The following is a 21755-nucleotide window of genomic DNA, read 5'->3' as shown; positions in this document are numbered from 1 at the left end:
GACCACGCAAGACCTCGCTTGATTGTTTCCCATATTTTCCCCAAAAATATCCTTTGAGCTTCTTGTACAGAGGCCGCCATCTGTACATTGTTAAACATGTTATAAAGTTTATTAATTGTTTCCTGTATGTTGTAAAATAAATAATTTTTCATTCTTTTATTCATTTCATGTCAAAACTACTTAAAGTTTTATCGACTTTATTTATGTCAGCTTTTTGGATGACTTTTATGATAAAATCTTGATAAAATCCTTTAAAATCGTTTAGTAATCTAAACGATTTTATTATAATTTCACATCGTCGACATATTATCCTATTACAGTTTTCGATGGCCACGTGAAATCACCCTTGTCTTTGGATGTTGCATGCTATTTAACTACACTTTTCTTCATTTAATGATATTATTGCTCCCATACATATTTTACACCGAATGCAATTTGTCAAAGATGCTTGCAAACTCTTGCAAATAACAGTTCAATATCCTGTTAAAATTTTAAATTAAGTAGATGATTAAGAATTAAGTCGCTGTATATGCCTTAAACTTAAACTTTCTATTGAAATTGCTATGCCTATGAACGTCGCTCTCAATCAACCTGAAGACCGTTACAAATGGAGAGAAGCCGTTAAAAAAGTGGCGAGAGGTCACGATCCTCAACTGTGAGGAACCAACTGAGGAGGAGGGATATAGAATAAAATATTGTTTACATTAATACTAGCAGACAGCAGTAATTCTGCTGTTCTATTTCAACGCTACGGCTAAATAGTTGTGCGGCTAATTTCACATTCATGATATTTTGTTTGAACTAAATACGCTGAATTCGCTTATTAGCAAGGTAAAATTGCTCCTTGTCTTGTAACTCTTGTAGATATTTTATATAATTTCCCACTCATGTTGCGACCATTATCATCTATTCCAAGCGTTTCTAAAGAGCTTTAACGTGTGAAGAAAATGTACCTAAATATCATAATTTGTGTTCGCATGTTTAAAATTGGTTTTAAGGTTTTTTGGTTACAGAACACAACCTTCGACATTGTTAAATAATCTGGGCATCCATCGAATGTCAAAACTTTAATTGTCACTTTGCTCCCATAACATAATTGAAGTTCCTGCGATACTAAATAGGCTTTATTACTGCCCAGTTTTTGTCAAAAAGTGGCCTATAGGTATTTTAAATCTTTTGCTTTGATGGTTACCAAGAAAACTAAAGTTCCGGTACATTCATATTTACAATCTGTTTGAACTTCTCCAACAATATCCACATATCCAAAAGTACGTTGATTAGCTGGAATATATTCAACTTTTATATTTATTTTCATCTCATCAAATATTAAAGAGCAAATCAATTCCACTTCCCACTGATCGGCCTTATATTTGAGAGCAATGAATGCTTCTTTTGTAATCCCTAGTTACCAGTTCACAAATTGATGGAAGACACGTTTGAAAAGTTTTTCTTATACAGGGTTACTTGTAAAACACCAGCAACCTCGCAGGACAAGATAGCTAACATCATAAGTAACAACATTTGTTCTACGACTTTTGATAATTTGTTAGATTTTATTTTCATACAAAAATAAATATTAATTTAATTTTCCGTTTGAATCTTATAAACTCTACGCGCATCCCAAAAATTACGTAAACAAGAAGCGAAGGAGAGGGGGAAGGGGTCGTCGCGTCGTCCTTTCGATAATGAATAGAACATAGACTTACAAATGTTAGGAGAGTACAATAAGGCTTAAAAAATCATTTAAAAATAATTTATTGCGTTATGCCAAAAGTCGTAGAACAAATGTTGTTACTTATGATGTTAGCTATCTTGTCCTGCGAGGTTGCTGGTGTTTTACAAGTAACCCTGTATAATTATAAGCTTTCGTAGAATAAGAGGTTAAGGCAAATGTTCTTAATTCCGCTGATTATTTTTTTTTCTTATAATAAATCCTTTTTAATTTAATTTTCTTAGTTGTATCTGTACTAATTAGTTCTTTATTAGTGAAGCCAATTTTATTCAATAAATCCAAATTTTTTGGAACTATTGAGAGTTAATTTTTAAGTAAACATTTTCTCTCGCGTATAATATGACGTCTGAGATGTTTTAATAATTGTCTATAAAGTTCTTAAACTTTTCCGAATAGTCGTTTTTTTGTTGAGGAATTATAAGAAGAGTGTCTTTTGTCTCGGTGATCCGAATTTCATGATTCATTTTTAATACAAATCCAAAAAAAAGTAAAATTAAAAAAACATACAGTTTTTTAGATCGGTTAAAAATATAAATAAGTTGATATTTCTGATAATTTTTTTTATTACTTTATAGTTACAATAATAGAATTATATCATATAATTGTTCAATAAATGATTTTTATTATTTTATTATTTATTATATTTTTACTGCATTAATTATCAAATTTTTAAAAGTTTTTGTAATTATGTCGGTTGTGTCTCCGATGTCAACTGCTGGTTCTTTACAGTCGCTTGAAAATATTCGATAAAAGGAAAAAAAGAGGTTAAGGTAATAAAAAGAGGACATAAAAAAAACACAAAATATTATTTAGAAATTTTATTTAAAATATACAAATTACTTAATATTGGTCGTACAAACATTACAGAGTATTGTTAGGAACGTATATTATTACTTTTCTAGTAATACACTATCAAAGTGTAGTCAGAATTATTATGATCAAAGAATACCCTCAGGCGGTGTAAATAAAAACACATTATTTGACTTGATCATTTAAAATTTTTAAAAGCATGGTGATCAAAAAGACACTACGCATATAAACACTATACAATATATTATGTACATATTCCACGGATAAACACAAACACTATACAATATTTCACAGGGTAAAGTTAATACTGAATATAATTAAAAAAAATTTTGCACCTGTATCATCTTCCCAGCTGGACACTGGAAGAATTATACAAAACTGCCCTTTCTTTAATTAATTAAAAGTTCAATAAACACAATAAAAATAACATAAATCGATGTCATAAATAAATGTGAAACTGTTTCTATTTAAGAATATCAGTGTCCGTTTCGCCACGTGTTTATTGGTAACCTATTTAACACCTTTTGATTTTTTATTTACATACAGTATTCTTCGCCATTTTAACGAACAGATTATATTTACTGAAATGATGCCCAGATTATAAAACGGGCAATAAAACTTTATGTTAATGAATACCTATGAAATCCGCCACCCAACCAGTCCCACCGTTATTCACAGTAGTAGTGAATATTACCTTAACGTAATTATCTGGGCTTGTGTAGTCTGCAGGAGTTTCATCACAAAATGTGGATACTACGTTTCCATTTTTATCAACTATACTTAAATAATTTTGGTCACAAGCAACCCCAAGGTCAAATTCTGTCATGCGCAGTAATAAGCGTGTATTGGGAGGCGTTTCTATTTCCCATTCACAAGAAGATCTCTTTCTATATACCTCTGGATACATTGGACTAGTAAATCTTCCTAATTCATTCACTATCTTCCCACCACAACCTCGACCCTTATTTGTTATAATATAATTTAAATCATAAATAATCTGTTCGTTACCATTTATCACATGGTTATGCATCAAGATATATCTACCTGTTGAAAACACGGAACGAGATACATAATCACTCTGAACTTTTAGTAGAAGCGGTGATGTAGTCTTATCGCCATCAAATATGGCGAAAAATGCTCGAGAGTTAAAATAATAATCTGGTACTATTGTTATCATATAGATTGATATTGTATAATTTTCTGGGGCGGTAATAAGTGTAAAACAATCATTATTTATCGGGTAGATGTTTTCAAGATATACCGTTTGAATTCTACCATATGGTTCTGTGTAATTTCTGCCACAATAACCTACCTGCGAAACTTGAATATCTACGCCTTTATGTTTTGATGTAGATTCCGGAGACGTAATTAAATTTAAACTAACGCCACCGCTTACGTAAAAATCTAATGATGAATTGACTCCACACAAAACAAATTGCTCTGGAAAACTTAAAGTCGAATCATAAAAGTATGCATGAGTAAAGAAATTGTCTGCGTATTTATTTAAAACATAATTTGAACCTAACGACATATTATGTATTTCAGTAATACTTCTGATTATTAGTCTATCATTGTCACATTTGTTACCGTTTCCTGGTTGCAAATCAAGATGATTAATTCTTAAATGCACGGTTGCATAAGATTCAGACGCATGTAAAACATATGTACAATGAAGTCCTCTTGGTATTACTCCTGTCTCAAAACCAGGAGAACGTATCGATTGAATATTGTAATTAACATTTAAAGATGATTCATCACAAGTAGAACGCTGAGCACTTAGAAGTAATTCAAACCCTGAGCTAACAATTTCTCCATCAGTTGATAATCTAATCCCCATCAAATTGCTAGACGATATTATTTCTGGCGGAAGAGTATGGCCGCAGAATGTCCCAATAACCAAACTATCAGGATTAATACCATCTTTTATTTCAACGAAATCACAGTCACATTTACTTATTCCGATAGCGGTTTGATTAACCTCGGCACACGGTGATACGTGGAAAGAAGAAAAACTGACTTTTACTACGTAGTCTTTCGGTGCTCGTACTGACCAGTGACAGTCTAAATAGTTTTCATACACCACTGCTCTTCCTATTAACGGGGACTTCAATGTATATTGAGAATTAGGAAGTAAATTTACAGATCCTCCACAGCCGACAGCTTCAGAATAACTAAAAATAATCTGGGCCTGGAAGCCTTTATAACTGAGGTAGGCATTTGATATGAATTGAACAACCGCATTCCTATTTTTACTCTGTATTACAGTACTTGAATTGATGTGACCACAAAGCAAGGCAAGCTGCTTATCAGTATCTATTTTAGGACCATCAAACACTGAAATGTAATCATTAAGGCAATTTTCATCACTCTCCACATCGATATATAAGAATTTTACAACAACTACTTTATCAGTGGGAGCCTCAATCGTCCACGTACAGTTCATGAGTTCATAATAAGTTTCTGATAGACTAGACCTGATCGTAGTAGGTTCTGTTATTTTTCCTCCACATGTATAAAGAGAATATATAAATTTAAACCCTTTCCTTTGACCATTTCTATCAGTTTGAAAATGTATGTTAATTTCGTCATAACTTTCTAAACGTGGTGGCATATTCCTTCCACAATAAGTCTGCATCAAATAATTATAATCACTATGTGCACTAATGGTTACATTATCATAACGACAATCGGGATATGTCCCTTCGAGATCGAAATCTAAAAACTTCAGAACTATAAATTTATGGTGTGTAGAAACAATTTTATAAGTACAATCTAAAGATGGTCTATATTCATCGGTATATCCTGGACTATACAAAACTTGTTCTTTTTCTTTCGCTTCAAACGTTCCACCGCAAATTGGAGACCACTGAGCGGAGAATCCATCAAGATTTACGTTTGCATCTGAACGGAAAATAACTTTCATTCTATTTAAAGATGAATTATATACTGGTGGAATTGTACGCCCACATAATCTTGCAATTTCACTATACGTTTCATTTTTCCAATCGTAAATAATTACAACATCTTTCGTGCAATTAGCTGTATCTTCTACTACAAAACGGTTTATAAACGTTAATGACACTCTATAGCCTATTTCGGCACTAATGTCCCACACACACTCTTCATTTTCCTGATAATTTTTAGGATAGTGTGGAGAGGTAAATACACGATCGTACTTAGTCAAATACCCTCCACATTTATCACTTACAGTTTTTGTTATTAACTTAATATTCGATATCGCTCCTTTAGAATGATACTGAATATACGTATACTTATAGGTGGAAATGAACGAATTTTGAGGCATATTCGTTTTGCAGTAATTTAATATCGATTGGGACTCCGTCAGACCTTGACTGATTTTTATGAACTCATCCGAACAGTCCAAGTTAAACTGCCCTTCTATGGTAGTCTCTGTTTTAGTTCCACTCGGTGCGACAATAACCCACCCACAATCTAATGTGCCGTTATATGACGTAGGAAGGGTCATATTTTTTGTTTCTTGAGCAGCATATACAACTCCACCGCATGGTTGCAATTTCCATTTAATGTTAAACGTAAGAGGTTTTTGAGCTAGTTGAATAGCTTTAAGCGTCATCGTTGTCAATGGAATACTATAAAAGCGTTGTGTATTGTTACCACACAAGGAAAACATCAAATTTCTTCCTTCATTTGCTATCGGGGCATATATAATCAATCTTGAAAAACCATAGCGACAGTTAGAATTTATTGTGCTACTATCTACCGATAAAAATATGGTATTATATGCTGATGAATTAAGATAATTGTCTGTTTTAATATTATACGTCCATTTACATACGTATGAACTTTGAATATCCGGAGCCGATATTTCTCCGCTATTATCTTCAAGAGAACCGCCACAAAGGGCGGGTTCATTTGAACTAAATTTTGCTTTCATACGATGTGGACGATTCTGTTTTAAATAAGTTTTAACAAGTAAATAGACACCGAGTGTGTTTCCTGTTGATTCATATATAATTGAATTAGTTCTATTTTCAACAACATTAATAGGCGATTCAAAACTAACGTCGTTATATACTCCTATTCTATCATTATCATTGTGATCCATGATTTCAAATCTTACTCTACGCGCCTCGTTTGGAACAATAATAATCCATTGGCAATAACGTAAATTCGTTTCACGCGGATAACCTGGTGTTGTTATAAATCCTTCAGATTGTTTAATTACACCACCACACGTTGGCCTCGTTGAATTAAATGTTAATTTAAATCCTCTATATTCAGAAACTTGATTCCAAGGTCCAGGTTTTCCTATGTAAAGTTTAACGACAGCTTCATTAGATAATGTCTCAATGACGCCGTACCCTATTTCATCACTACATAACTGTTTTAATACGACGCTTGTTTTATTAGCTGGTATTATTTCCTCGATTGTCAAGTTTGTATGACAAGATTCTTCAGATGAAGGAAGATTAAAATCTTTTAAATCAATTTTTATTACATGTCTGGTCGGAGAAATTATATGCCATTGACAAAATGTTCCACTTGGTAACATCAACATGTGTGGGTACCCTGGTGATACCAACTCTCCAGCCTCAGCTACTATTGTACCGCCACAAATATCAATCGATATGTTAGCTTTAAATCCGTTTCTAGGTTCCGCTAATCGGGTCGTATACTTTATGTATAGGGCATTACTATCAGTCTTAATTGTACCAGGCTTCTCGCCACAAAACAAGCCTTTACTCGGAGAAAATTCCGATGTGCCATCACGTATTTCAATAGACTCAAATTTGCATTCTCCTTTGCCATCAACATCAAATCTCTCAATAAAGTCAACTCTCAATATTTCACCTGGTGGCGCTGTAAATATCCAAACACATTCCGAAAAGGGCATAGGTATAGAAGGATAATTCGGTGAGTTTATTACTTCCCATTTATGGCCGTTATCCAAGGACGAAGTTAAGCCACATTCGATATTTAATTCCTCATATCTCAATTTGAAAGTCATAAATTTACGAGTCGAAAGTACACGATTGTTGCTAAAATAACTTACGTGCACAGCGTTACTTGTCGATATTAAAGCGTCCAAAGTTTCGTGTGGATAGCCGCAGTATTTTCCGACTCCCAATAATGGAGACTCCATACTTTCTCCATTCCGTACCATAACATACCTCGTGCACTCGTTTTCATTTGTGATGTTAAAATGTTCAAAGCTTAGTTTAATAATACGCCCCGGTCGCACTTTTATAGTCCAATTACATCTTTTGTTCATCTCAAACATGCCTCCCCTATCCTCCCAGGCTAATTCAATGACGCCAGACTCGCTATTAAGAATTCCACCACACAGAGTTCGCACCGTCGCTGTAAAACCTTTGCGAGCTGTTGTCGAGTCAGATTCAAATATAACTTTTAAAAATTTTGACGTCTCCATAGCTTTACTTAAATCCTCCTTTATGCAAACTTTTTGTTTTAGCGGTATCCACGCCTCATTGTCATTGCGCGTATAAATTGAGATATAGTCGGCATAACAGTCGCTAGTTTCTTCCAACTCAAATTGATCAAAGGTAAGGATCAAATGATAACTTGGTTTAGCTTCGAAAACCCACTCACAAAGCATATTATTGCCGTATTCCTCTGGATAATTTGGTGAATGAAATGAAACGCTATGTGCATTGGTGACTATTTGTGTTTGATTATAACCACAATTCTTTTTAAGCCTATTTTCGTTATAATCGTCCGCTTGCGACCATTTCAGGTGAAAAGTAGGGCTCATGTGGCGTTCTGTTATTACAAATTTGATGAACACAATCGAAGAAGATGATTGTAACACTTTAACTTCATTTTTCAAAAACCCACACATCACCTCGATAACATTGGCGTCTTCATCGTATCCATCATATATAATGAGCTTACTGTCGCAGGATTCTCGTTGCTTTTTAATAATAATCTCATCGATTCTAATAGTGATACTTCTCGAGCCACTCGCTATAATGCGCCATGAAAATTCACCAATTTCTTCATATGCATAGGGATAAAGTGGAGATGAAATTTCACCATCATCTAAACCAGTTATTTCATTGTAATGTGAAATTCCGTAATGTAGAAGAAATCCATTTCCAGCTTCTTTATTGTCACTGTGGAACTTTAAATAAATCCTTGCACCTTTTGTTATATTCGTGGGTATTTCATCTCCACAATACACCCCTAACAAAGTTCCAGCACCGTCGTTTTCCCGTATTTCTAAATAGTCCTCGTTACAGCGGTCGGAATACGCAAGGTCAAATTTTTCAAAATTCAAATACATAGAGTTGCCCGGAGATGTATTAATAACCCATTCACAATCCATTGCGTGCGGATAAGATAGTGGATAATTCGGTGAAGCTATAGAACCTTCTTCAGACGACAAAGTTCCCCCACATGCGGTCGAAAGAGAAGAGTAATGTGCAGAAAAATATCCACTTAGAGTATCGGAATATGTGCCATGAACAACAGTGAGTGCACTACCGCGACTAACGATCATAGGAGGTACCTTTCGGCCACAATATTCTCCGATCAGGGGGGCATTTACGTCGTCACCATCAAATATTTTTAGAAAAGAAGACGGGCACTCTTTATTGGTTACAATATCCATATCGCGAGGCAGTGCAATATGTTCTAATGTAAGTTTAATTTTTTGATCAAACTTTGGGGACTTTATAACCCATGTACAGTTATGATTGTGATAGCTAATAAATTTATCGTTAGTGATTATGCCATCGTTTTGGGCTTCTAAAACGGCACCACATGTCGCTGAAAAATTAGCTTTGAAACCTTTCGCTGTGCCATAGTTGTCAGTAATAAATTGAACAATTATGTTGGGAGAATTAGATATAATTTGCGACACATTGGATGTTGGACAAATGAGATAAGAGTAATTAGAATGTAGTATATCAGAACCTTCGTATATTTTAATATTATCGCTACAATCTTCTTCGTCATTATCGTTTCCTGTATAAAGGTCTAGATCTAATATATTTAGTTCAATTCTGTGATTTTTCGGTACAGATATATACCACAAACAATCCATGTCATCTTCATAATTTTTTGGATAATTCTTTGAATGAATCTGACCGGACTGAGTTTTAAGGCGGCCACCACACCCAGATGTAATTGATTGAAAATTACCCGCAAAATAAACATCTTTCAGTGTAGATTTTTTGATAAATTTCATTAACATTATATTGCTACCAGCAGCTTGAAATGTATGAATATCACGGTTACATACTTTGGCTAACAGAGGAGAAGCAACATTTGGCCCATTGTAGATCTCAATTGCATCTACTGTGCAATTTTTTGTTTCTTCTAATAACACATCTGTGAGTCTTAAATAAACATTTGTTCCTGGAGGAGTGACAATGGTCCATTCACATTCTATTTCAGTGCCAAGGTACCTTAGATTGTTTGCAAGTGTGAATACCCCAAATTGCTTACGAATAATGGTACCACATCCATCTTTAACCCATTCAAGCCGAAACCCCCTATCAGAATTATAAAGTCCACTTACAAATTTTATATCAATAGAGTTACTTTTTGATTGTATTGGCGATGGTAAAATCGTTCCGCAATACTTTTGAGAGAAATGGTCTTCGTTTGCTTGCTTGAATTGTAAATAATCAAATTCACATGGATTTGAATATCCTACTCTTCGAAAATAAGGAAGCCGACCATACATAGGATATCTACGTCCTGTTCCATCATAATATATAGATCGCTGAATAGATTTAATATTAAAGTGACTAAAAGTAATGTTGATTTTGTTACCTTTGCCAACCGTTATCGACCATAAACAATCTATATTCATAGGATAATTACTAGGAAACCCAGGACTTTCTATTACACCAAAACTACCGCTTATATTAGTATGACACATTGTTTTGTAATGTAAAAGGAAACCTTTTCCACCTAAGGAAATGTCTGATCTAAATTTAATGAATGCATAATTGCTTGACGTATCCACATCAGTTAAATTTACGGTCATCGTACAAAATTTACCCAGACTAGGGGAATATACATCACGGCCATCAAATATTTCCACGTAGTCCTGTCTGCATTGTGGTGTAGTTTCCAAGTCTAAATCTAAAAATGTAATTCGGATTCTGGAGCCGCTGCTGGTTACTATTTTATAAAAGCATTCCGCATTATCATAGTAATCTTCGGGATAATTCGGAGAGGCTATAGATCCAGTGACACCTGTTAATAATCCTCCACAACCTCTTATTGTTCCATCCCATTCGATTTTAAACCCTCTCCCGGATATATAAAAATCTGAATGAAACCGCAAATGCATTTTATGAGATGTCGATATAATTACTTTCGATTTAAAATTGCCACAATATTTACCGACTAGTGGTGCATTCTGATTCCCACCATCCCTTATTTCCAAATAGTCACCTAAATCACACTTTTCTCTTATAGGTATTTCTAAATCAAAGTCAGTTATGTTAAGAGATATTTGTTGACCTTCGGGCACTGAAATTGTCCAAGTACAATCACGATTAGCTGGGTAGCTATTTGGCCAACCTGGAGAGTATATATATCCATGAGTTTTGACATACAATCCACCACATTGCGAACTTCCATCCAGAAATGCATACGACATAGAGAATCCTGAACCTTTTATGCTATTATCAGATACAAATTTTATCAAAAGTTGATTTGTAGACGTTGTCAGAGCAGGCGGAGCTGTAGCGCCACAATATTTTCCTAAAGTGTCGTTTTTATTATCTGCCTCAATTTCTACAAGTTCAACATAGTCGAATTCACATAAACTCTGTTTTTCAATGTCAAATCTGTTCCATGTTATTTTTATAATCATTCCTTCGGGTGCAATTAATAGCCAAGAACAGGATTGATCATTACTGTAAAACCTTTCATCGTTACCCTGTGATGAATCAGTATCCGGATAATTTATCAGACCAGATGTATTTCTAAATATCCCTCCACATGCTGTATATAAACTTGTATAATTTGCAAAAAAACCAGAACCACTGACACTAGCGTCAGAATGGAACCCAATATACAGATAATTATACGTGGACGTCTTTGTTGGCGGTATGCGCCGTGATCCTCCGCAATACTTACCTAACAAAGTTGAATTGATTATAGGCCCATCTCGAATTTCTACATAATCGTACTGGCAATTAAAGTATACATTATCCTCGATATCGAAATCTTGAAATGACAATCGTATTACTTTTCCAGGAGAGGTTTCGATAACATATTCGCAATCAGTATTTTTTGGGTATCCAAATGGATAACCTGGAGATTTTAACGTACCACTGTCGCCTGTAATTATTTTGTGACAAATAGATTCATACGATATCTTGAATCCCTGAGATGATACGCTTTGATCCGATTTGAACTGAATAAATAAAGAATTTGATGTCGATGTGAACGTTTTGGGAACCGTAGTTCCACAGAATTTTCCAACGAGGCGAGAATCTGATGACGGGCCATCGTATATTGCAAGGTAATCGTACGTACATCTAAACGATCGCTCTAAATTAAAAGACTTTCAGTGTTATCCGAATTTTTGTGTCGCCCCTTGTTTGTATTTTATAATCGCATAATAAATTATCTTGGTACTTATTTTCGTACAGTGGAGGAAAGATTTCACCTCTCTCTAATGTGAAAAATCCACCGCAACCTGGGACCCCTTCAATTGGAGCATATGTGATTTGGAATCCTTTACCGCTCCCATAGGCATCGGAATGAAAATGAATGAGCATTTCCGAACCGATAGACTGGAGAGGTGCTGGTTGCGATGAATTACAAAATTTATTAATCAACGCGTCTTTTTCGTGTAATCCATCGTAAATTGCTAGATAATCAAAACTACAGTTGGCATGTGATTCTAAGTCCAATTCAAAAAAATGCAATTGAATCCTTTTACCCAATTTTGTAACCAGCCGCCAATAACAATCTCGATTCGGAGGATATTTTCCAGGTGAACCTGGAGAACTTATGTGCCCATGAATAGTCGCATTTACGTAGCCCCCACATTGAGGTTTTATGCTTGTCCAGTGTAAAGCAAAACCTTCCCCTGCTATAGTTTGATCAGATCGGAACCAAAAGTACAAATTGTTGTGACTCGATATAATATTACCGCCTTTTGGAAAATCGCTCCCACAGAATCTACCTATTAATTGACTAGCAGAACTTCTACCATCGTGAATTTGAACGAAATCGTAATGGCATTCTGCATTATGCTCTAAATTAAATTTACTAAAAGTAACATTAATAACTTTATCGGGCGAAGTATGTATAACCCACGCACAGCGTGTATTATGCCTGTACGTTGTATTAGTAAGAGGATATATTATACTACCTTCTTCAGCATCCAATACTCCCCCGCAAGGTTCAGATCTAAATTCACATGTGTCCCCTGTAAACTGTGCTAAACATTCACAACGATAGCCTCTCGTGGCTCTCCCGTCCGGCCTGCATGTCCCGCCATTTAAACACGGATTACTCGCACAATAGTCACCTTGTCGATCACAATTAGCACCACTATAGCCCGGAGAGCAAATGCAGGTGTAGCCCACGTGAAGTGGATGGCACTGACCGTGTAAGCCGCATGGATTAGCTTCACATCCAGTATTATTATTCGTCGGAACAATATAACATCCATGTATCCCGATGCCATCGCCAGACATACCTCTGGGACAAACGCATTGCACCGCTTGTACTCCGAATCCAGGACCATCAATACAGAAAGCGGAAGGGTGACAACCACCCCGATTGATATTACATGAACCTCTCCAGGTACAGATCACACCGTCACCTTGATATCCTGGTGGACAGGACCCGCAGACTCTTGAGCCGAGGGTGTTGTAGCACGATACCTTCGGGCTCAAGCTGCATCCACCGTTTGGCTGTGTTAGACATTCATCAATGTCCCGGCAAATGAATCCATCTCCTTCGTAGCCCGGAGGGCAATGTCCGCATACAAATGACCCGGGGAGGTTGATGCACTCAACTGGAGGATTAATAGAGCATCGTGGCCCTTGCTTCGAATCACACTCATTTACGTCCGTGAGACATGAAATACTTGTCTCATTTGTAGTCCATCCTTGGTCACACATACACTTTATTCCTACTCCTGTATTTACTTGTAAACATGTTCCGTGTCCGCACATTTCGAAATCATTTCCGGAACAGTTTCTTTCTTTTCGCATGCAGTGGATTCCATACCAGCCAGACTTACAAATACATTCATATGAGCCAGGCCTGTTGATGCATGTTGCGCCGTTTTGACACCCCAAGTCAGTGCCTTCGTACATTTTACACTCGTTCACGTCTTCGTCACAATTTTCTCCTTTCCAATTTTTCGGACATAAACAATAATAACCACTGGCTAGATTCAAACATGTTCCTCCATTTTCGCAAGGGTGCGATTGACATTCATCTGATCTTCTTATACTATTTACAGTTGACTGCAACGTGCGTACTCTATTAGCTAGAGTATTTATTCTCCTATTCAAATGTGTAAAATTTACAAGAACAGTATTTGGCACAGTCAAACTCACGCTTTCTAGACGTTCAATTCTTCTCAATATTTCACTTGTAACATCTTTATTGCTATTTCGATCGTTGTTGTAATCCGAAGCCGCTATCGAAGGTGATAGTCCATTTTTATTAGTGATATTCAAGTCTAAGATATTCGTGTTTCCAATAAATATACTAGATCGAGGACCGTTTGGTTTAATATAAATGTTTTTATCGTAAGCTGATTCCAAAATGAGATCTCCATCAGTAGTTTTAATTTTAGGCCTGTCTTGATACGCTTCACAATTTATATGCACAGAATATAATAGAAGTATTGTAAAATATATGACTAAATTAGTCATTGTCCACGACCACAACGATGAAAGAGTCAATTTGAACTAAATTTTGTAAAGCTTTAGCAAAAATATATTTATAGGGGCGTCGCAACGCTCAGCTTATAGTGACTAACTTGGGCCATGTGGCTGAGATAAAAGTATAGTTGTCGAAATATCATATTGTAGTGTAAATGTATAATAGTTTTTATCATTGATCACAGAATTATAATACATCATATTATTATTAGGTACATACATTACATAAATTAATATAGCAAAATTCCCGAATCTTCGATTGAGTCGTGATTAACTATAATATTATGACGAATATTAACTAATAATCTACGACACTAAAAAATAACATAAGGGAAAACATTAAGGTTTTGCATTACATAGGTACTTACCTACTTTAGTGGAGAGCATTCCGCCTTCCTACGATTTACGTTTCCCATATACATATTATATATACAGGGTGTCCCAAAAAGTAGTGATGAACGGAAGCTGGGAGGTTAAGGACCTAGAGGGCTATCCGAATCACCCCCATGTATGTTATGCGATTTTTCGTATTTTCAGAGTTATGACGTTTTTTTTCAATTTTTCACCTATCGCCGAGTACGATGATATTTTCACTCATGGTGACGTCAATTATTGCGCTAAATGCTTGATTTTTTATTGTTTGCTAAGCTGAAAGATAGGCCAATTCAGTATGGTAACATTTACTATCGTTAGATGTTTGAATGGAATAAAAAAAAGAATTAAATGCCAAGAAAGATAAAATTATCCAGTATGTTCACAACTTCAAGGGCCCGTAAAAAAATAAAATCACATAAAAAAAGTTTTCCGTTTTGCTTTTAAAAACTTGCTCTATCTATCAGGTAGCTACCCTGAAAATTTCATTTTATTATTCAGAAAGCTTCAATCGAAAAATTGAAATCTGAATGTGGTAAGTGCAAAAATTGAATTAACATGATGAATAATAAAAGCAAATTAAAACCAATAACAAGGTGTTAAATTACCAGAAATTTTTAAAATGACCCCCCCTGTTGCTCAATGCAAGCGCGACATCACCGTAAAAAGTTGTCTTTTAAATTTCTGAATGCCTTTTATCATTTTTTATGGTTTCTTTTGCTACTATGAATTTCCGGGTTATTTCGTCCAAATTGTGGCAGTCTCTCGTCTTCGTAGTATCCCCACGGAAAAAATCAATAGGGTTAATGTCCGGGGACCGTGGAGGCCAGGTTAAAGGGCAAAGATACCCTGAAAGATGGATTGGTCGTTGCAGCCTGCGCATGCGCCGGTGACGCCTGCCTTAAAGCATGGCCTCCACGGTCCCTCGACCTAAACCCCATTGATTTGTTTCAATGGTGATACTAAGAAGACCTCGGCTACTTGAGAGAATGCCACAATTTGGACGAAATAACCCGGAAATTCATAGTAGCAGAAGAAACCATTAAAAATGATAAAAGGGCATTCAAACATTTAAAAGACAACTTTTTATGGTGATGTCGCACTTACATTGGGCAACAGCGGGGTTATTTTAAAAATTTCTGGTAATTAGACACCTATTTATTGGTTTTAATGATCATCACGTTAAAAAAAATTTTGCACTTACCACACTTAGATTTCAATTTTTCGATTGAAGCCTTCTGAATAATAAAATGAAATTTTTAGGGAAGCTACCTGATAGATAGAGCAAGTTTTTAAAAGCCAAATGGAAAACTTTTTTTATGTGATTTTATTTTTTATGGGCCCTTGAAGTTGTAGACATACTGGGTAATTTTACCTTTCTTGGCATTTAATTCTTTTTTTTACTCCATTCGAAGATCTAACGATACTAAATGTTACCATACTGAATTGGCCTACCTCTAAGCTTAGCACACAAAAAAAATCAGGCATCTAGCGCAATAATTGACGTCACCATGAGTGAAAATATCATCGTACTCGGCGATAGGCGAAAAATTGAAAAAAACGTTATAACTCCGAAAATACGAAAAATCGCATAACATACATGGGGGTGATTCGGATAGCCCTCTAAGTCCTCTACCTCCCAGCTTCCGTTCATCACTACTTTTTGGGACACCCTGTATAATATATACATATTATACCTATACATATCATATACATAATATAATATATACATATTACATATACATATTACATATTATATACATATTATATATAATATGTACCTATATGGGAAACGTAATGTACCTATTAAAATAAACGTAATAAATTAAGTCCTCCTTCTATATGACTCCTTCACACAATAAGCTTTTTATCTTTTGTCACGAAAAATAGTCTCGATCAAAGAAATGTACAGGTAATGCGCTTATTACACTTCACTAAATTTAGAAGCTCATTTAGAAATGAGAAGCTTCGTATCACATGTCCTTAATTTAGTAGCTAAATCAAGTAAGGAAGTTATGTGTGTTAGGGACTAATGGATGCAGAAATTATCTTGCCTCCTCCACACTACTCGCGAAGTTCCTCGGCGAAGTACTCGGCCGAAGTTGACTGAAGTCCGCGGTGCTACACTACACACTCGTTCAACTTCGCGAGGAGCGCATATACGTTCATATTCAGAACGAACTTCAGGTAACTTCGTGCCCTTTGACTCGGGCGCAAAAACCGACAACAAACGGAAGTCGGCCGCCGGCCGAGGTAAAGTACCTAGTTGGACGAAGTAAGCCGAAGTGCCTCTGTACATTATTCTATTCGTCTAACCTCGTTCAACTTCGCGAGTAATGTGGAGGAGGCATAACAATTAATTCAAGATCCTTTTAGATATTATGTATTTTATCTCATGACATTGATAATTAAAAAAAAGAGCTCAAGTAATTTGAGTCATTGAAATAGTAAATAAAAACTTGTACTAAAAATAGGGAAAAATTAAAGCCGCATCACACTCAAAAATCTGTCATCGTGAGAGCGTTTTCACATTGTCCGGTCCGATATCGGATATCGGAAGCCGATAGCCGATATCCGATATCGGACACAATTTGCCCTTTCACATTATCCGATAATATCGTCCCGATATCATGAGTGTTGCCAGAAACTGGAAAAGTAGATATATGGAGAATTAAAAAAAACAGTGGATGCATTTATGTTACAAAAAATAAACTTTATTTTAAATAAAATAAATAGTAATAAATAAACTATGTTTTTCAAGCCGGTTTAATCTGCTGACTGCGGAGTTTGGATTTGTACCCTCTGCAGAGTCAGAATCTAGTTTCAATATTCAATTTCATTGTGAGGCTTGTTTTTTTTTATATGCTGTTTTTCTTTTTTTAATAATAGAACATGTTGTGTGGTCGTAGTGAATTTTAGAACTTTTTTATATTAAATCATGTACGACTGTTATGTTCTTATACAAATAAAATAAAATAAAATTCAACTCAGTATTAAAGCGACGAAACTGGCAAATATAAATTCAAATTACATTTACAAAATATGTAGGTGCTGTTATCTACCACAGAACAGTAAATTATCTACGTAGTACCACAGACTAATAATAATATAACCATATATAATCTAAGCATACGAGCCATGACAACCAAAATAGTAAACAAGCCAAACAAGCTCAAAAGTCGCCGCGTGTTCTTGACAAAATGTAAGGTCGCCGCATTCTAATTCTGAAATTTTAGAGAAAACTAAACAAAATTGCCGTATTGTAAATTTTCTTTTCAATAAAAAGAGTTTGATTTAAAAAAATTCAACTGATAGGTCGTAGTTGTACATACAGTAAAAATAACTACAAAAAAGAAACCGACTTCAAAAACAGCTGGAAAAGTAAAATATAAAAAAGATTTGATATTATTAATTACTTAATATTATTTAGATGTGCTATTTATTATACAGGTTTGATATCGGCGCTAAAACAAAGCACTAAATCTGTGACTCAATGACAACAATACAATAAACAGCTTACAGCACAACAGTAGTCCAAGTAGGAGGAGGAGCGAGGCAGAATGAGTAAATAAAGATAAAAGACACTAATATTTCGAAGATACGGTTTAATTTAAGAACGCAATATATTTTTGTTTACTTCAGTTCAGCCAATTGCCGTATATTATAGGACGGTATTAAAATAGCTCCCGTAAAAATAGTATTTTTAATGCCTTTAAATACTTAAATGAATGTTTTCTTAATAAAAAGGTTTAAAGTAAATGAAAGGATTTTTTTTTACATTTAGCGCCTAGAAATGACTGAAAATACACAAACTAGTGCTTTTTTTGCTGTTGGTATACTACCTTTTCGAAAATTGAGTTGGTAACACTGAACATTATCGTCCGATAGTTCACGTTCACGGAATATCGGTGTTGGCTCCGATATCCGATATCGGACCGGACAATGTGAAAGACAGGTACCTACCTAAATAATACATTTTACTTAGCCTCCGATATCGGATATCGGGCGCCGATAGCCGATATCCGATATCGGAGGCTAAGTAAAATCGGACCGGACAATGTGAAAACGCTCTTAAGTAGCAGACACAGAGCAAGTATTAGGCTGGTTGCAGACAGCAGAGCTTGACCGACCATCAGTGCGTACGTCAGTCGCGCTTGTCAAATGTATGAAAATTCATAAAACCGTTCATAGCTAGACCGACCATACGCACGCGTATTGTCATGCGCATTAGTGTCATAATCATAGGCCGGTTGCAGAGCTTCACCGACCATCAGTGCGTACGTCAGTCGCGCTTGTCATATGTATGGAAATACGCGTGCGTATGGTCGGTCTAGCTATGAACGGTTTTATGAATTTCCATACATATGACCAGCGCGACTGACGTACGTACTGTTGGTCGGTGAAGCTCTGCAACCGGTCATACAATTGTTGATGCGTATCGTCAGGACCGACGGTACGCACTGACGGTCGGTCAAGCTCTGCAAGCCGTAGCAGTTGGGTACCTAGCAAAAAAAAAGTACTGTCTTTTTGACAGGCGAATGCTGTCAGCTATATGTTATTTGTCATTATTTTGTCAAATCCTGAATGTCAATTGTCAATTCACAATTGTCAATACCTAACGTCTCATTAGAGATATTTCATGAATCATGATTTTATAGTTGGAATATAAATTATTTTGAATGAAAAACGTAGTCATGTTGTTCTCCTACAAAGAACAGTTTATATAAATTATTGAGTAAATCTAATCAAAATACATAATGAAGCCTCGACCGTGCGGCTGCAAAGGTTGTCGAACCTGTTTAGTTTGTGAAACTAAGTACGGTGCTGCAGAATTTAAGCCAACAATAACACTAGACAAAACAAGAGGTTATGTGTATTGCCCTTATTGTTGTAAAGCTTGGCCTGGATGGGATATCGATTCGTATAAAGAACATCCAAATCATAGAGGCGAATCATTGAGTTTTCCTGGAGTGTTTATACAATTAGATTTTATATCGGAAGACGAAGAGAATAAACTAATGAAAGCAATAGATGAAGTACCTTGGGATGTATCACAAAGTGGCCGGCGAAAGCAGAATTTTGGACCAAAAACAAATTTTAAAAAGAAAAGAATAGTACCAGGTAATTTTGACGGCTTCCCGCAATTCTCTAAGTATTTACAAGACAGATTCGAAACGATTGAACTATTGAAAGGCTACAAAGTTATAGAACAATGTTCTTTGGAATATAGTCCTATCACAGGTGCGTCAATAGATCCACACATAGATGATTGTTGGATCTGGGGAGAGAGGGTTGTGACTGTTAATTGTTTATCGGACACTGCTTTAACCATGACTTTATACAATGGTGATAAAAATAAATATAACTTATTGTCAGCTGAAGAATTTCCACCGCTGGTGCAACCTAATGGTTATATAGATTTAGAGTTTAAGAACAATAAAAATATGTTGGATTCATGTAGACCAGTCATCAATAGTGATGCAATTGTAAGGATACCTTTAGTTCGGTAAGTGATCACTTCATAATGTTGTGCAATATCCAATTATGTAAATACATTGCTTCTACTATTAAAAACTATCTCTGACATTGAAACATTCAATGAAACATTTTGATATTGAAGGCAATAAAGTTGTGCAAAGTTTCTCAATATATTAGAGATACAAAATATGAGAAGGAACCATAAAACACTAAGACTGTATTTAGTAAAATGAAGAAGTTTGTGTATTTACCACCACACTAAAATAACAAAATTATTTTTTCTGTACATACTGTTAAATTAGCATGTTGAGAAATGAAACATAATAGGGACTAATAATATATAAATACTATGTTTGATCATTAAAATTATTAAAATATTTGTAATTATTATTATTTTCACATGTTGTTTTCAAAATCGAAATTTTTATATCCACCTTATAATAAAAACATATCTTGCTTTTCACAGCTAATACTTATAAGTTACTAGCGGTCCGCCCCGGCTTCGCCCGTGGTACATGTTTACGTTTTCTCTACATAAGAACCATCCTCGTACTTCAAGGAATATAATAAAAAAAGAATTATCGAAATCGGTTCAGCCGTTCTCGAGTTATGGAATTACAACGAAAAGTGGCATTGATTTTTATATATAAGTTATAAGTAATTATAAGTAATTTTTAACTGGTCGTGGGTTCGAATCCCACCCGGGGAAAATATTTGTGTGATGAACATAGATATTTGCTCTGTGTCTGGGTGTTAATTATATATATAAGTATTTATTTAAATTATATATGTATGTTTATCAGCCATCTGGTTTCCATAACACAAGCGAAAGCTTAGTATGGCATCAGATCGTGCCGTGTGTGAAAATTGAAAAAAAAACTATTTTCTTTTGCAGGCGTTCCTTGACCGTGTTGTATGGAGAACCAAGATACCATTGGGAACATTGTGTTCTAAGAGAGGATATAAAAGAAAGAAGAGTATGCATAGCCTATAGAGAGTTCACTCCCCCATACATGCCTAATGGCTCACACAAAATCATCGGAGATGAAATAAGAAATAAAGCCAAACAGTTTTGGGATCACAGATCGAGATATAAGAACCAAATAATTGATTGAATACTTGAATAAGCAATATTATTTATGTTTACCTGAATAGAAATTTTGTAATAAAATAAATTGTTTTACTTATTCTTTTTCCTTATACCTAATGTCAATGTCTCACATTCATTATTAAATAATTTGTTAATTTTAGACAAATTATTCATTGTTAGCTGTGTAAACATACTAAGAGACGATGTTAGCAATGTTAGAAAAATATTAACAGATGTACCTGACATCATTACTCATTACTCATTAGTAATAAACTTGACATTAAAAAGCTATTTAATTTCTGTATTTTTTCTAGGCACAAAATATCGCCTTTTTTTTATTAACGCGATTATAAAACGAATAGGACATAATATATTATTTATAGCGAAATTAATG

The 21755-nt window shown here is 35.0% G+C and overlaps 2 protein-coding genes across 2 annotated transcripts; one reads left to right on the top strand and one right to left on the bottom strand.

The window, feature by feature from the left end:
- Nucleotides 1-2535: 2535 nt before the first annotated feature.
- On the bottom strand, nucleotides 2536-14422 carry LOC123691232 (cubilin homolog). Its single transcript, XM_045635532.1, is given in 2 exon segments — nucleotides 2536-12077; nucleotides 12079-14422. Coding segments are annotated over 2 exon segments (11244 nt in total). The 5' UTR covers nucleotides 14413-14422; the 3' UTR covers nucleotides 2536-3167.
- Nucleotides 14423-19415: 4993 nt separating this feature from the next.
- Nucleotides 19416-21446, top strand: LOC123691235 (alpha-ketoglutarate-dependent dioxygenase alkB homolog 4). Its single transcript, XM_045635538.1, has 2 exons — nucleotides 19416-20299; nucleotides 21167-21446. The coding sequence occupies exons 1-2, from the start codon at nucleotides 19551-19553 to the stop codon at nucleotides 21384-21386; spliced, it is 969 nt and encodes a 322-aa protein (XP_045491494.1). The 5' UTR covers nucleotides 19416-19550; the 3' UTR covers nucleotides 21387-21446.
- The last annotated feature ends 309 nt before the right edge of the window (nucleotides 21447-21755 follow it).

The sequence above is a fragment of the Colias croceus genome, chromosome 4 (genome assembly GCF_905220415.1).
Source record: "Colias croceus chromosome 4, ilColCroc2.1".
In the NCBI taxonomy this organism is placed as follows: domain Eukaryota; kingdom Metazoa; phylum Arthropoda; class Insecta; order Lepidoptera; family Pieridae; genus Colias; species Colias croceus.
Note: the sequence above shows the minus strand (reverse complement) of the source record. Positions and strands in the feature narration are given on the sequence as shown.